This window comes from Aythya ferina, assembly GCF_964211825.1.
Source record: "Aythya ferina genome assembly, chromosome: 1".
NCBI classification, from domain to species: domain Eukaryota; kingdom Metazoa; phylum Chordata; class Aves; order Anseriformes; family Anatidae; genus Aythya; species Aythya ferina.
Genome location: NC_140296.1, coordinates 169257043 through 169272521, shown reverse-complemented (window position 1 = coordinate 169272521; position 15479 = coordinate 169257043). Strand labels below are relative to the sequence as shown.

Below are 15479 nucleotides of genomic sequence, written 5' to 3'. Positions count from 1 at the left end.
TAGAATGTTAGAACCTTATCAGATAGCTAGCAAGGTGTGCAAGAAGCCAGTGTTATTAAAATACGCAGTTGCACAGGGATCTGTGTGTTAGTACTGCTGGAAAATTAAATTTTGATTTGAACAGAGGTAATTGGAAATTGTTAAATGATTTAACACGTTTGTAGGCTAATATGATATTTTTGTTTTACTTTCCATTTTTATTTTCAAGATTGATGTCCTTCAGGCTGAAGTAGCAGCATTGAAAACGCTAGTACTGTCTACTTCACCGACATCTCCAACTAAGGAGCTTCAGTCTGGTGTCAAAACTCCTTTTAAGAAAGGGCATGCAAGAAACAAGAGTACAAGTAGTGCTATGGGTGGCAGTCATCAGGACCTTACCATGATGCAGCCAATTGTAAAAGACTGCAAAGAGGTAAGGATTGTCCTCTTTTTGCTAACAAGCAAGTTTTGTTTTTTCTCATTTTTTTCTCTAGTATATACTAAATCTTGCAATACTGTTTATTGAAGAGATATTTTTGTTAATGAAAGACTTTTTTTTATACACATCAGTAGGTGTTGTATAACAACAGTATGACTGGACGGCAAGCTCTAGTTGCTTTTTTTTTTTTTTTTTTTTTTTTAAGTTCATTAGCTTTCATAAACTTTTCATAGAAAACTGTCGCAACAGGAGTTATCGTTTTGTAGATCAATAATGGGTGAAAAGGAGTTGGGGGGAGGGAGCAGGATCAATGATAATTTATTAGAGAAGAAGAGAAAAGTTACCACTGGAGTCCCAGAGGGCCTCTGTTTTATCTGCTCATGCTGTTGAGAATGGGGAGATACTGAGGGAGTAGCTTGGTTCTCAAGTCCTCAGAATGTAGTACTTGAAAGTGTCCAAAGAGTTGTGAGAAAGGTCTGTCTCACGATAGTGAATGGGTAGTGGAACAGCAGATGAACTTCAAAATCAATAAATCAAAAGTAATATATCTAGGAGGAAAAAAAAAAAAAAGGCAGTTATGGGCTTGGAATTAACTACGTGATGCAGGAAAAAAAAATTAAGTGTACTTGTAGATAATTCTCTGAAGGTACCATGTCAGTGTTCAGTGATGGTCAAAGACCCACAGAGGCTTAGGATTTGTTAGGAAAGGAACAAATGGCAAAACAAAAAGTGTTACATCGATGTATAAACAGGGAGGTAAATATATGTGTCCATTTCTGCACACAGCTATGACACCTCCATCTCAGAAAGGACAGAATGAAAATACAAAGAAGTGTGGTGTGATCAAAGCAATAGAAGCCTTTCTGTCTGTGTAGGGAGACTAGGGCTCATTGACACACAGAGCAACAATCTATACAGTCACAGGTGACGAGGAATATGAATGGTGGGCAACTATTAATGATTCCCCCTAATGAGAAAGCTCTGGAAACTAAGCTCTGGGTGCCGGCATCCCAGACAACTACTCTCTAGCATTTGGGAATAACCTCAAGGATATGTAGATGTGTCTACTGCTTTTGCTACTGAACCTGTTTTAGGCAAGCTCAATAGCTGCTTGGATCTTAGGTAAGCAAGTAACATCAACTTAGTGTAAATGCTAAATGCGTCAGGTTTATTTTTTTAATTTTTCAAAGAACTGAAATGTTTCTTTAATGTATTTTACTGTAAAAATAAAACATTAAAATTTTACAAATTGTAGTTACAATTGGCTATTTGATTGCAGGTAATCAAAATTTCAATTTAGGGAAAGTACAAGTAGAGGTAGGGAGCAGATATACACGTAGCAGTGCAGATTGGAAGGGAAGAGCATGAAGCTATTATATTCACTGAGCATTTTTTTCAAGGCAGCTTATTTATAAATTGTAGGTTTGGGTGAATTGAGTTAGATACAGAAAATAACCAATAGTTGCTAACAAATGCATTATAACTTCTTGATTTCTACTGTGCACTTCTAAAATAGCATTTTTCTGCTGATATCCCTGATTGTACTCATTTTAAAACCAAACCTAATGTGGGTTTTAAGGTACGGGAAATGCTTCTTTAGGGAGCAAGTTACACCTATTGAGTTTCACTCGTGGTGGCCTAGCAACCAGAACGTTTATGGACAAGCTTAATTAAGATGGTCGGTCCTGATTGTACCTGAGTGCAAGGCAGGTACTCTAATGGAAAACAAATCTGCAGTCTAACTTTTGTAGATTTTATTCAAGGAAAAAAAAAAAGAATACTTCCAGAAACACATGTAAAGGAATGGTAAAGTGCTGGGAGTTCAGAAAAAGAGTGATGCATGATAAAGAATTAAAGACCTGAAGGAGGTTGGTTCTGATCTTCTAAAATGAATTAAAAATCAAAATTGATTTTTAGCATCCATTATTTTCCCTTTTTCACTATCTCATCTACATTATTCGTTTTTAGTATTATAAGACTTCAAAATCACATTTGTTTTTTTAGATACATTTTATAAAAGCAGTATTAATATTTGCTGGTAGTGTCTAGGGTTTTCTTTAAAATACATTCTCAGAATACTGCTTTTCATCCTCACTCCTTTTTGCACCCTGTTTCTCTCACTGTGGAGTGGAGTGGCAAAGAAGCTCACAGAGGGAACAGCACTGGGATCTGCTTCTCATTTTTCCACTTTTCTAATCTTTTTGTTTGTCTTCTGTGCTTTGACTGCAGTCAGGTTTTTTTTTGTTTTTTTTTTTTTTTCTCATTCTGCATGACTGCCTGCCATTTCTAGGGGCACTTTTTTACAAGATTATTTCTTCCCTTTGTTGCATCTCATCTTTGGGTTTTATTCCCCTGACCTTCCTGACCTATCTTTGGCCTGCAGTTTATATCTCTCCATATGCCTTTAGGTTTTGGTTTTGGTAAGCCTGTTATCCTACAAAAAAGGGATTTGACAACCAGTTGGAGGGAAAAGGCACTGAAGTCTCTGTCAACAAGAATCTCAAAGCCAGTCTGAGCACGTCAAGTTGGTGTCACATAACTTAGGAAAGTGAATTTAAGGAGGTGTTTGTAGCTGGGGCACAGTAATATTCTCTCAGTGTGATAAGAGACACAGTCTTCAGGCTCATTATTTACCTCTGGATATTTGTAAACGATCAATTCTGGTGTGATAATTACAGTACTTGATTTGGGAATCTTTGTGTTTTAGGCTGACCTGTCTTTGTACAATGAATTCAGATCTTGGAAGGACGAACCTACTATGGACAGAACATGTCCTTTCTTGGACAAAATTTATCGGGAAGATATTTTTCCATGTTTAACCTTCTCAAAAAGTGAGGTAAACAGTTTACATGTTGCCACTGACCCTTTTCCTTTAAATATGTTCCATGAAGCTAGCTGACTATTAAAATCTCTTCATATAAAGCTTTACCATTTGTGTTCCATTAGAGTGTGACAGTTTTTAGTGCAGTACCGAAGATTATTCTGGAGTATTGAAATAAATCACTTTTTCTTCAGCATTTGCTATTCCAGGTGTGGCTGCCTTAGGTGGAGATTACCTACAGCTTTAGATGTTCATGCTGTCTGGCAGAATCAGTGTTTGTAGGAATGGATGGTGGGTTTTCCCCCAGTGTGTCAGAGGTACTGTTCAGGAGAAACAGTGTCCTGTCGCTGCCCCTTGTTTATAGAGGGGGCACTAGAGCTCAACATAGTTAATTTTGTGGCCCTATTTTCTCTCCCATCAGTCAGAGCAGGTGGAAAGCCAAGTCTGGGTATCTTCTTGAAGAGAGGTTTGAATTTCAAGAATTAGACTTTGGGATTTGAAGTGATTCAGCAGGGATGCTTTGGGAATATGGTTTCAGATTAAACAAATGATTTGACTGTGATTTTTCCCATTCCCTGCTTTTCCCAACACAGAGGAAGGAATGGTGTTTTCCTCATCCTGGGATTACTGGGGAACTGGTTCCAGCTGCAACTGCTGTACTTATTCTTTGTTGCGAAGCAGCATTTATGGGCTGTAGTTGTAATATCAGTCTCCAGAGGAAAGGAACTTTATTTGTAGATCTTTAATAAAGTAATAACAAATTTTGAAGCCCTCCAACTTGATTTTTTTAAATAAGATTAAAAATCTCTGATGGAAAAGGCTGTGTTTTTTTCAGGATAGTTGTCTGTTTTTATGTGGTGTGTGTACTTTACCCATGCTTTTCATCTGCTGTTAATTTCTGGCCAGAAGCGTGCATGGTCTTCTAGTGAATTGTATACCAGTTCATTATGGTTGGTCTTGAGCATCATATGAAACTCTCCCACTAAAAAGTTTACCTAGTTACTATGGGAATTAAATTACTTCTGCAATATGTGTAAGTAGGCCACCCTGCTGTCTTTCCCAGCAACTTCATTTTTTTTTTTTCCACCTCGGTAGTGATACAGTCACTGTAGAATCGTGTTTCCTCTTAAGGAAAGAATGAGGCTTCTAGCACTGGTCAGCTATATCAGTCATTGTTTCCAGATGCTGTGCATAGTGACAAACTTCTGTTTTCCTTTGAATAACAGTAAACTACTGTGCAGTTAATAAATTACACATGTATTATGGTTTTGAATAATTGGGAATGCAGTTTTCTGAATAGTTGAAGTATTGCATTATCTCTTCGTAGACTCTTGTGTAGAAGTGTAATCTTGTTTTGCATTTGGTAGATGGTATTGGGAGAGTATTTGGTATGAATTTCTTTCATAGCATTCTATTTTAAAAATATTTAAAGTACAATTGAAAAATATTTCTATTAGTAGCAAGGAATGTGGGCACAAAATCATGTTTAACTGCTAACATAAATAGTGCGGTCTTTTAAATCAAGGTTGTTGTGAAGCAGCATTTAGGTATTACTTGTGCATACTTAAACAGTAGTCTTGGGCAAGTGTTGAGTCCAGTCAAGCAAAATGAACATATTTCTAGTGTGTAACAGTTGTGTGATTATAAATAATAAACAAAGTTCATTTTTTTTATGTTAATGAAGGTGATGTTTTAACTATGCTAGTGTTCCAAAGTCACAGTAACCTATTGGCTCTTCCATATGTTGTTCAGTCTCATTTGAACACCATTGTAAAACTATCTCTGGCTGAAAAGTGGACTAATATTTACTTTTTTTTTGGCCAAGTATAGAAGTCATACTGCATCATTTTTTTTACATAGAACATAATAAAATTAGAGCAATTTTTAAAGCAAGCAAAGTTTGTGCTGTATCCACTATCTGACAGAAACACTGCTTGTGCAATTGTACGTGCTATTTGGGCTTATGAGGAATGACTGAATGTACAGTTAGCATAGTAGTCAAGCATAACATTCCGTGCTGTAAAAGCAGTTATCTTGCCTCAGGGAGGGCAGGGTTATTTAGAGGACAGAATTTAAACTCGAGCCTGGGAATGGGACCTCTTGTGTATGGCATAGGCAAAATCTCATTTGTAATTGAATTTCTGTTTCAGTTGACTTTTTCAGTTGTTTGAGTTGACTTTTTCAGTTTTCCTAACTTTACAGAGGCAGAAATGTGTCGCTGCTTTGAGGCAACGGTTAACACTGAGCTGTTTTTAACTGCTTTCTTAATTTCTCTTGCAGTTGGCCTCAGCTGTTCTGGAAGCTGTGGAAAACAATACTCTGAGCATTGAACCTGTTGGCTTGCAACCTGTTCGATTTGTGAAAGCTTCTGCAGTTGAATGTGGGGGACCAAAGTATGTTAAGCTAACAGACAGAGGGGGAATCTGCACTCATTTGAGATAACTCTTGGATTGAGAGAACTGCTATCAACTGATCACCTCATTGACATTTGTATATCTTAAACTTGTAAATATTTCTTAAAATCTCAGATTTCAAGATTGCTGTTTCAAAATTTTATGGTGAAAGTAAGCAACTAAACTTAAATGGTAAAGTTTCTCCTAGAGTAGCATTTTAAGATAATTTTTCTGTTTGGGAGAGCTGCTTGTAGTCAGTGCATCCTAGGTGAAGTAACATTTACTTCTGTGGAGAAAGACCAGCCTGATACTTAAAAATGAAGTCTTTTCAACTAAGGCTATCACCTGAAAAAATCATGAAAAAATAGGTATAGAAGTATTACAGGCTGAATGTCAGACATATAAGAAATGTACAACATATGTAGCATAGTGGCAAAGTCAGCTGAGAGACACGAGAGGAGATCTGCAAAGTAAACTGTCTGAATATGAGCAGGAGGAATGTAATGAAGAGGGAATGAAAGTAAGGATGAGTTTAAACCTAAAGTAAGAAGTGTGGATGAATGACCAGATGGTTCATTAGAAAGTCTGGAATGGTCCTAGAGGAATCTGAAGCAAGACTTGATGTCAGGTACTGATACAGACATTAAGGTTAGGTGGGAGGGACTTGCCTGAGGCACTGGGGCTTTGATGAACATGGAGAGGAAGGGAAGAGATTTCTGGTGTGCTTTAGTGCATGTCAGGGTTAAGCAAACAAAACCACTGTGAATACAGAACCTTCCAAATTTTGAGAAAGTCTTCATTTCTCTGCTGGAGATCTTTGGGACAAGTTAACGTTTCTCTGTAACACTTATTTTGGTAGACTCAGGTTTCTGGTAGAAGATTTGCATCAAAATGTTTTCATCTAGCTTAAGATTTTTCTTTCTTTCTCATTGCTACTGTTTTTTAATTCTCACTTTTCCTCATTATTTCTGTGTGGAACAGAAAATACACTTCAAAGGAAGTTTTAATTTCTCCTTCTAAAGAATCTGTATAAAATGAATATTATGTTTTATGACTTAAGCTAGTAAGGATCAAAGACTACAAAATTCAGGCATTCAGATATTCTTCAGCTTACTACTGTCACCAGAAAATGTGTTCTTTGAGCTGTAACAATCCTCAGTCAGAAGGCCTAACCACAAGTGATGGAGCTGCTCAAGGGGTGGTGGTTTCAAGTCCAAGAGGCACCACTGTGAGCTGCAACAGAGAATGAGGACAGCAAGAAGCTACTGAAACAAGTTGTGTGTCATTAAAGAGCAATTGGCAAGCTAGTCTAAAATGGTTGTGGTTCAAGCAACTTTCCTGCATCTTGATAAAGGACTCAAAGAGGGCACTTGTTTGCATCAGTCAAAAGTTTAGTGAGAGTTTTAACCTTCTTTTCTCCAATGTGATCCAGACTAATTGGCTGGGCATAGATTAGTATTTTGAAGGGTCCATGCACAAACTGTACTTTAGAAGTTTGAAAAAAGTCTATTTTTTTCTATCTTTTCCCACTGTCACATAGTGACAAACACTTCTATGTTACTGCTTGTAGTTAAGTAAGAGGTGAGGAATGTGCAGTATTTAAGCTTAATTTCGCAGCAAATGTGCTTTGTCTTAAATATTACTGGCACCGAATGGGAAACAGCTGTTTTGGTTTTTACTTAATCAGGGTAGCAGTTCTGCATTTTCATGTTTTCTATTTTAAATGGTGAAAATCACTATTTTTATTGAACCACGTTCTTTAATAGGTAGCGTAATGTAGACAAGCAGTGTAAATAAATAGTAATGGCAATTAGAATAATGCTCCTAAAGGAATTCTTTTTATTGTACAGTTGCCTGGAGGATAGAGGGAACAGATGCATAAATAGCAGGTAATAAATTGCTAAACAGCAAAACAAGGAGTGGAGGCCAGGGAGCTGTGATAATAGCGAAGAAAGGTTCTCGACATACAAAAGTTATTGAATAGTGCCTGTGCTGGTGTGTAGGAAGTATTGCCTTAACAAAAGGCAGCTGGGTTTCCCCACAGGATCCGAGTAATTGTCCCCACGGGGAACAAAGCAGTAAGCTGTACAGAGCAGAACTCAGCCATTAGTAGTAGCTGTCATGCCAGCGTTTAACCTGGTGTGATGGAAGATAACGTATAGGAGGTGGTTCTGTTGCCAGAAGGGAAAAAAGGGCTCTGTTTTCTTAGCATTAAAAATCTGTTTGTCTGCTCACAAAGGCTTGGCTGTAATTGTGATCAGCTTGCTTCAGCCACTGTAGTATTTCTTGGATCAATGGACTTCTGTCAGGCCTCATAAATTACTGTGGAAAATCACATACAGTCTTCAATATTCTCCTGTCTTGCATGATTTTGTGGGCCAGCTGCAGACTATCTAAAAGGGCCTCTGGGCCACTGTTTAGAACTGTAGAAGCTTAATAATTTTTGTTTCACTTTTGAAAGGCTGCTGCTTCGTATGCTCCCTAATTTCATGAGATAGAAATGGAAGGGAGAAGAGCCAGCAGCTTTCAAAATCAATGAAACAGCGGATACCATGACAACCCAGTTCATCTGAGATACCGCAATATAGAAATTCCAAGTAAATCACATTCCTGGGGTATTTACATAGTATTACTAGCAGTTTCTTCAAGAGATGTAAAACTTTAGAAAAAAAGAATGCTAGAAGAATTATTTTGAATTCTTTGCCTTTTCGTGAATTCTGTTTGGAAAACTCCTGGTGGCTACTGACCTTTCCTTCTTCCTGTACATAATACAGGAACAGGACCAGAAAAAGTACATTTATTTTACCATCTCTTTTTATAATGGTAATGGAAAGAATTAAGCAACCTGTTTTCCTTTGCCTCAAACTTTTATACGCTGGAAGTAAAAAAAACATGATTTCAGTTTGGGCATAAATGCGAAGCTTTTCTTAGAATGCATCTGACAGAGGCTTCAGAATTATTCTGTAGGCCTGAATTTTTTTCTGACGTGCAACAACTAGAAATCTAGTAAAAAAAAAAATCTGTTTAATTGTTGGAATCGATAATTTAAACCAAGTTTATTTCACACATAAGGAGTTAAGGAGTTCCCATTGTTCATGTTTGACAGTCTGGAACTAGTGAATGTGGAAGTACCTGACCAAAGCTGACAAAAGATTTAAAAATCAGCAATATATCACGATGCACTGGTGTTGAAACAAAATTAGTCCTTGTCGAGCTAAAATAGTTGACAACATCATTTTAAAGTTACAATTATTACATAAAGGCAGAGACTTGAGTATCTGAGCTAATACAAAGTAATTACATTAACACTTTAATTACATGTGGGTGTTAGACATTAATGTCAGATTTGTTTATTAAATTAAGTGAATGTTATATTTTGTAGGAAATGTGCTCTCAGTGGACAAAGCAAGTCATGCAAGCATAGAATCAAATTAGGAGATTCAAGCAGCTACTACTACATTTCTCCTTTTTGTCGTTACAGGGTAAGAAATTTAGCATGATTTAATTTTGAGCAGTATTTTTTCTGTAACATTATACGAAATATTAACCACTATTTTTATTATATTGTCTCAGATCACTTCTGTGTGCAACTTCTTTACATATATCCGATATATACAGCAAGGACTGTTGAAACAGCAAGATGGTGAGTAGCAAGTTGTGTTTTGCTTGTATAAACATAAAATTTAGATAGTGCATGAGCCTAAAACTCGCTATTGATTTTAATTATGAGAACTTGGTGATACCTACCCTCCCATGAAATTATAAAGAAAAAACAGTGCTTTTTAGTCCATTTAAAAAAATACATTATTAAGGAAGAAATTTCATTAAGAATTCTGTGACAAGGGGAATTAAGTGATGATTTTTCTATGCTGTATTCAAAAATGAAGGCTCTTTCACGAAGTGTGGAAACATGGCCTTTTCTCACTGTACATTGTTTTATTCTTCCAGTTACATGTTACATTGTTTTCAAGCTTGAACAAGAACAAAACAAAGTCTGCTTTTTTTGTTCCAACCTATGAAATAACTTGTGCAATTTCACTCAAAAAAAAAAAAAAAAAAAGTGTTGCATTGGTAAGAGAGACCAGAAAATCTTCAGTTGGTTTGATCTGGATTCTTTGTTCACTTTGTGAATTGGCACATCTTACATCTTTTCTCATTTTGTACACTGAGGACTGACAAGGATGACAATTTTTTTTTGGTTAATTTTTTTTAAAGAAACAACAACAAAAAGCAGGAAATTAGGCTGTAATTGTTTATCTGAATGCAGCTGAAAACTAGGCAGTTGGTCTTTGATGTGGCATTGCAAGGTCTCTTGATTAAGACTCTGTTCATAAATGTAGCTGCTGATGTAAGGCTTCTTTCTCACTGCACCTCTCTCATCCACAACCCAAAAAGGAAATGCGTTTTTACTGCTGTTGCTTCAGGCTGTTTATTTTTCCCCACCAGAGTTACCTGGCTGCTTTGTTCCTGCCAAGATAGCTTATCCAACAGCTGCCTATTGAAACTCTTATCTGGGCAGTGAATCGGAAATTTGCTTAACTGGGCTATTTGGTTTCAGTATGTCCGTATAAATGTAGATGGCTAAGAACGTGTATATGCTGTATGGCTGGATTTTAGAAACACTCTGTGTATTTTGATCTATACTCATCTCTTCTGATATACCCCACTTTGAAGAGCTCAGGACTTTAGTTAACCAAAATCCCATATCTAACCTGAAGTATTCCTGAGATGCCAGACTGTTCGTTACCCAAGCAGTGCTATTTACTTTCGTTTCTAAAGGGATTTATTTTAATGGAATTGACCAAAAAAGCTATGTATTCTGTATACTAAATTATTTTTAACAAAAGTTTCAGACAGTGGTAATTGTTACTGTATTACTGTCATTGGAGAAGGCCTTGAAAATGCATTATTTTAAGCTGTAATCTGGTTTATATTGAAAGGCTTTTACTTTCCACAAAAGGACTGTGGCTGTTTAACAACCAATGGGCAGTGCAACTCCACCGTGCTGTTCTTTCGCTCTCTCCTCCTCCTCAGATGAACAGGGAGAGGAAATATGATGGGGAAAAAAAGCAAAAGATGCAGGTTGAGCAGTTTAATTAAAGGAAAAGGGAGGAGGAGGAAAAAAAAAAAGCAAAGAGTGTGGAGAAGAAAAAGGAGAAAACTGTTATTCTGCACTTCCCATCAGGAAGTGATGTTCAGCCACCAGAAGCAGGGCCTCAATACATGCAGTGGTTGTGCGGGCGGACAAATGCTTCCGTAGCAAAAGTGCCTCGTCTCCACCTCCCTCTTCTCCTTGTTCTTCCCCAGCTGTATTGCTGACCCTGACACCGCATGGTATGGGAGATCCCTTGGGTCACTTTAGGTCAGCTGATGTCCCTCACTCAGCTTGCTGGCCTTGGGGCTGTGCTGGGGAGATGCTGTGCCAGCATGGCTCATCAGTAGGTAAAAGACCTGGGTGATATCAACGCTGTTCAGCTGCAAGCACAGAGCACAGCACTGTATGGGCTGCTGGGGGAAAGTTAGCTTCTTCCCAGCCAGACCCAGTACAAAGGCATATATAGCTTCAACTAAATATTGTTTACCTCACTATTAATGAGATAAAGAAATTGACTTAGTGTTTTATCCATCAAAATGTTTTCAGCATCATTAGAATTACTTATTTTTCACAAGTAACAAAAAATTGGGCTTGGTTTTTCAGATCAGTTGTCATCTTTACCATTAAAAAATCTCGCATTTGTATCTTTATGTAAATACTCCAACAACATCTCTAGAAGAATGTGGGCACTCCTAATTGTCCTCATTGTTCATATTTCTTCTGCTAAACCATATCATTTTGGAGACGGAGTTCACTTCTGCAAAAATGCTTTTTGAAATATGGTACAGGAGACCTTGACCTCAGGTTAATAACCTTTGTATTCAGTCTACATCATAATCTTGACTGCATGGAAATAATTTTTGTCTGGAATAATTATATACTCAATTATTTTGATTTGTGTTGCAGTGATGTTTAGCAGTATAAGGCATGCACCAGGCTCATCATGTTTGGCGAAATACAGATGAAATTAAAAAAAGTCTTTCCTCCCTAATTCATTGCTGCTGTCAGATTTCTGATAGGGAAAAACAAAAGAAGGAGGAAGAAGGATCGAATGGAAAAATTACAACAAAATTATAGGTTTTGTGATGAAACAATTTTTACTTAGTCAACAAGTTCTAATTCTTTCGTTTTGCAGTGTTTTAATTATACAGAAAAATGAATCAATGGAAAGGACAATTATATTGAGAAACTGCAATTAATTAAAGCTGAAAAGAAGTACTGATGTAGTTTTGTTCCCCAATTAAAAAAAGTTCAAAATTTAGTCTTTTAATTGGACTATGTCTTAGAATTTTCAAAATAAATATTTTTTTCAAAAACAATCACAAATAGCGCTCACATTTTAATTCTGGTTTCACTAGATGTTTGTTACTTCTAAAGTTTCATTAAACCGAGGCAATGTGTATACTTCAGTTAAAATATTAACTCGTGTTTAATGACATTTTTATCTGTTTCAGTGGATCAGATGTTCTGGGAAGTTATGCAGCTGAGAAGAGAGATGTCACTAGCAAAACTTGGCTACTACAAGGAAGAACTCTAAATCTTTTTACTCTTGCGCGTGCATGAACTTCATTTAATATACATAACTCTAAAATTTCGGAATCTTTTTTTTGTCACTTGATATTTATTTCCACAAAGTGGGTCCAAGATCTTTCTCCTTTTGCAGATTGCACTAAGAAGTACTGTGATTGTTTTAAACTGACCTATGCTGTATATGCGTACATAATAATATCTAGTTGAACAAATGTGGTAAGCACTTGCAGGTGTATTAGTGACTGTAATTTACATTAAAAAACAAAACTTCTGATTAAATAAATGTTAGTCTGAAGCAGAATCGGTTGTCTGTTCTTTGTGATGCAGAATGTTGTGAACCTCCCTGGAAAGCTAATTAATTCCAGACTGTGACACTGAGGTGATTTTATGATGAAGGCATGAATGTCTGGTATTTTCCTCAGTGTAGTGTTTAGATGCATGTATGTATCTTCTATATGTATGTATGCCGATGCAGTTAACAGACAATTAGGAGAACTTGATATTCTTGTAAGTGCTGCTTTCCTATATTTTTTTCGTTTTTAAAGCAATAGAAGAGAATTGTGTACTGTGAAGAGTCAGCAGAATAATTGGGCTGTCCTCTCTCACTAAAGTAGGATGCTTTTCAGTGAAGTTTCCTTGGTCCCTCTTTGGCTCTTATTTAGACAAGTTAGAAATCTGGCCCGACTCCTATCTGACTACTAAAAACTTTTCTTTCCCTCTAATTTGCTCTCATTAGAGTTTTAAAGAAATCAAAAAAAAAGATTCTTCTACTTTTTTGAAATTTCCAATTTCTCTGTTTTATACATCAGTTTCCCATAGCTGTCTTTACACCTGCAAAACATCTATTCCATGAGTTTTGTTAGCATATTGATAGTAATTTACACGAAACATTAGTTGTGGTCAGTCCATAGCACTTTGTCTGCTGCTCCTTGGTTGTCATGCTCATGCGGGGGCTGCCCACAGGCAGCAGCTCCCCAAGACCTGCTCCCACACAGCTCCGTACCATGGGGTCCATCCCCCAGGAGCAAACTGCTCCAGCACAGGTCCCCCACGGGTGGGCAGCAGCTCCCTCCTGACCCCTGCTCCTGCGTGGGCTCCTCTCCACGGGCTGCAGCTCCAGCCCGGGGCCTGCTCCTGCGGGGGCTCTCCATGGGCCGCAGCCTCCTCCAGGCCACATCCACCTGCTCCACCGGGGGCTCCTCCACCCATGGGGGGGCTGCAGCGTGGAGATCTGCTCCGTGTGGGACCCATGGGCTGCAGGGGGACAGCCTGCTCCACCAGGGGCCTCTCCCTGCACAGCCCGCAGGGGAACTGCTGCTGCCTGCCTGCAGCACCTCCTGCCCTCCTGCTGCACTGGCCTTAGGGGGCTGCAGGGCTGCTTCACTTTTTCTTACTTCTCACTCCAGCTGCTCTTGTACACTTTTCTTGAAGAAAAAGTTTTTCCTTTCTTTAAGAGGCACTCAGTGGCTCGGCTCTGGGCAGAGGCAGGGCCCTTTGGAGCTGGCTGAAACTGGCCCTTATCTAACATGGGGCAGCTGCTGGACTTTTCTCACTGAGGTCACTCCTCCAGCCTGCCAAAAAACCTTGCCACGTAAACCCATAACAGGTAGACTTGTTATATAAAAGCCCTTTTGGAAAAACACTGGGTCTTGATCATGATAACCATTTATGCAGTTAAAGCAGTGGCCGTTGAAGGGGCAAAAACATAAAATGGAAGCTTATGGAAGTTCTCTAAAAAGAAGCATCTCATCTTAAAGGTTACAGATTTCTTCTGTTTGATGCCAAGCAAAAATAACATTTTTTTTCATCACTTTCTTACTGGAATGTGTTGTCTTCACCCTTTAAAAAAAAATAAATAGAATGAAGAGCAAAATTTAATACCATATTTGTGTTGTGTGCACAGATAAGTGCCTGAAAATGCTTTGCTAGTGTTAGCATCAACCAGGCATTTCCACATCAAGATTAAAACAAACAACCGGGCCCAAATCTTTTACTAGTAATTGACTACGTCCAGCTCAGGCAATTTCAGTCTTAAATATTTTTTGTCAATCTCCTGTCACTGGGTAGATACTACTACTGGTTCCTGCTGTAGAAACATGGAAGAGTTCTAGCCTCAGCTGTTAGGAACAGGTTGTTTCTTAGGTTGGTTAAGCTAAGGAACCTGGTTTTATTCAGTCATAGAAAACAAATTGTATTTGTTGACTCAGAAATGCTTCCTAAATGATTGCTAATACTTAGTTTACATAAAGATATCAAACTGTTTCCAGGATTATCTAATAGTAGTTAAATGATAGTTTGTAGCTGCTGTTATTCTGACTTAATAATCCTTTACAAATGTTGCTCATTTAAGCAAACAAGTCAAAGATTTTTTTCTATACATGATAGCATCAAGACAAAATGTATCTAAAATTTATTATACAAGAGGCTATTTTCTTGTACTAGGGACTACAAAGATGTACCGCTTAGGTCGTAATGGTTGTTTGGCTTGATTGCATTGATGTATTGTAAATACTGAATTAGTTTGCTTCTGTTTTCACATCTTGTTCCCTAAATTATTTTCTATATCTTTAATATAAGCTGCCTATCATGAGAAACCCATGCCACTATGAGTGTCTGGGTTTGTAACAACTGCACAACAGTTACTTGCCTGGTGAATGCAACTACTTTAGAAAATGGCCTTATTCCATGTTTCTTGACTTCATTGAAGCTTTTGTTTATAACCAAATGTCTCTTACAGATCCCTACTCAAAATACCTGAATTTTTTTTTTTTTCCTCTTTGCTTATGGATGACACAACAGGGGCAATCTTCGGTATGCAAAGGCCAAGTGAGAGAAAGTGAAAGTTTGCTGCTGGCCTTAAATACGTTAGTTGAATGTGTAGCCTTCCCATAGGCTTTTCAAAGCTACCTGGGACAAACAACTTCATCTGTAATTTAATAATGTAAAAGGTCTGCTTCTCTATAAGGCAACTGTGCTGCCAGACAACGTTTTTTTTTAGAGCAGTTAGATAGCCTGGCGCTCAGCTGCTTAGATGGGATGGTGCGTATGGTGAAACCACCGATGGCCCTGCACTTACAGCTATCGGAGCGCTTGGTCTTTCACCAATGCTTGTAATTGCATCACCTGTGTGAAAGTACAGAGACAAGACAAGTAATTTTTATTGCCACATTTTTTGCGCATGTGTGATTGTGATTAGGATTGGGACCAAAGGTCCCTAATATG

General features: G+C 37.8%; 1 protein-coding gene across 3 annotated transcripts in view; it reads left to right on the top strand.

Annotated features, from left to right (window-relative positions):
* The window catches only part of RAB3IP (RAB3A interacting protein), a 29583-nt gene extending 17025 nt beyond the window's left edge, over positions 1-12558 (top strand). For all 3 annotated transcript variants that reach the window (XM_084521352.1, XM_084521350.1, XM_084521351.1), the window contains 6 exons: positions 209-412; positions 3126-3254; positions 5520-5632; positions 9015-9114; positions 9206-9275; positions 12182-12558. In XM_084521352.1, coding sequence (XP_084377478.1) covers positions 209-412; positions 3126-3254; positions 5520-5632; positions 9015-9114; positions 9206-9275; positions 12182-12264 — 699 coding nt within the window. In that variant the 3' untranslated portion in view covers positions 12265-12558. The remainder of the gene's footprint in view (positions 1-208; positions 413-3125; positions 3255-5519; positions 5633-9014; positions 9115-9205; positions 9276-12181) is intronic.
* Positions 12559-15479: the final 2921 nt, after the last annotated feature.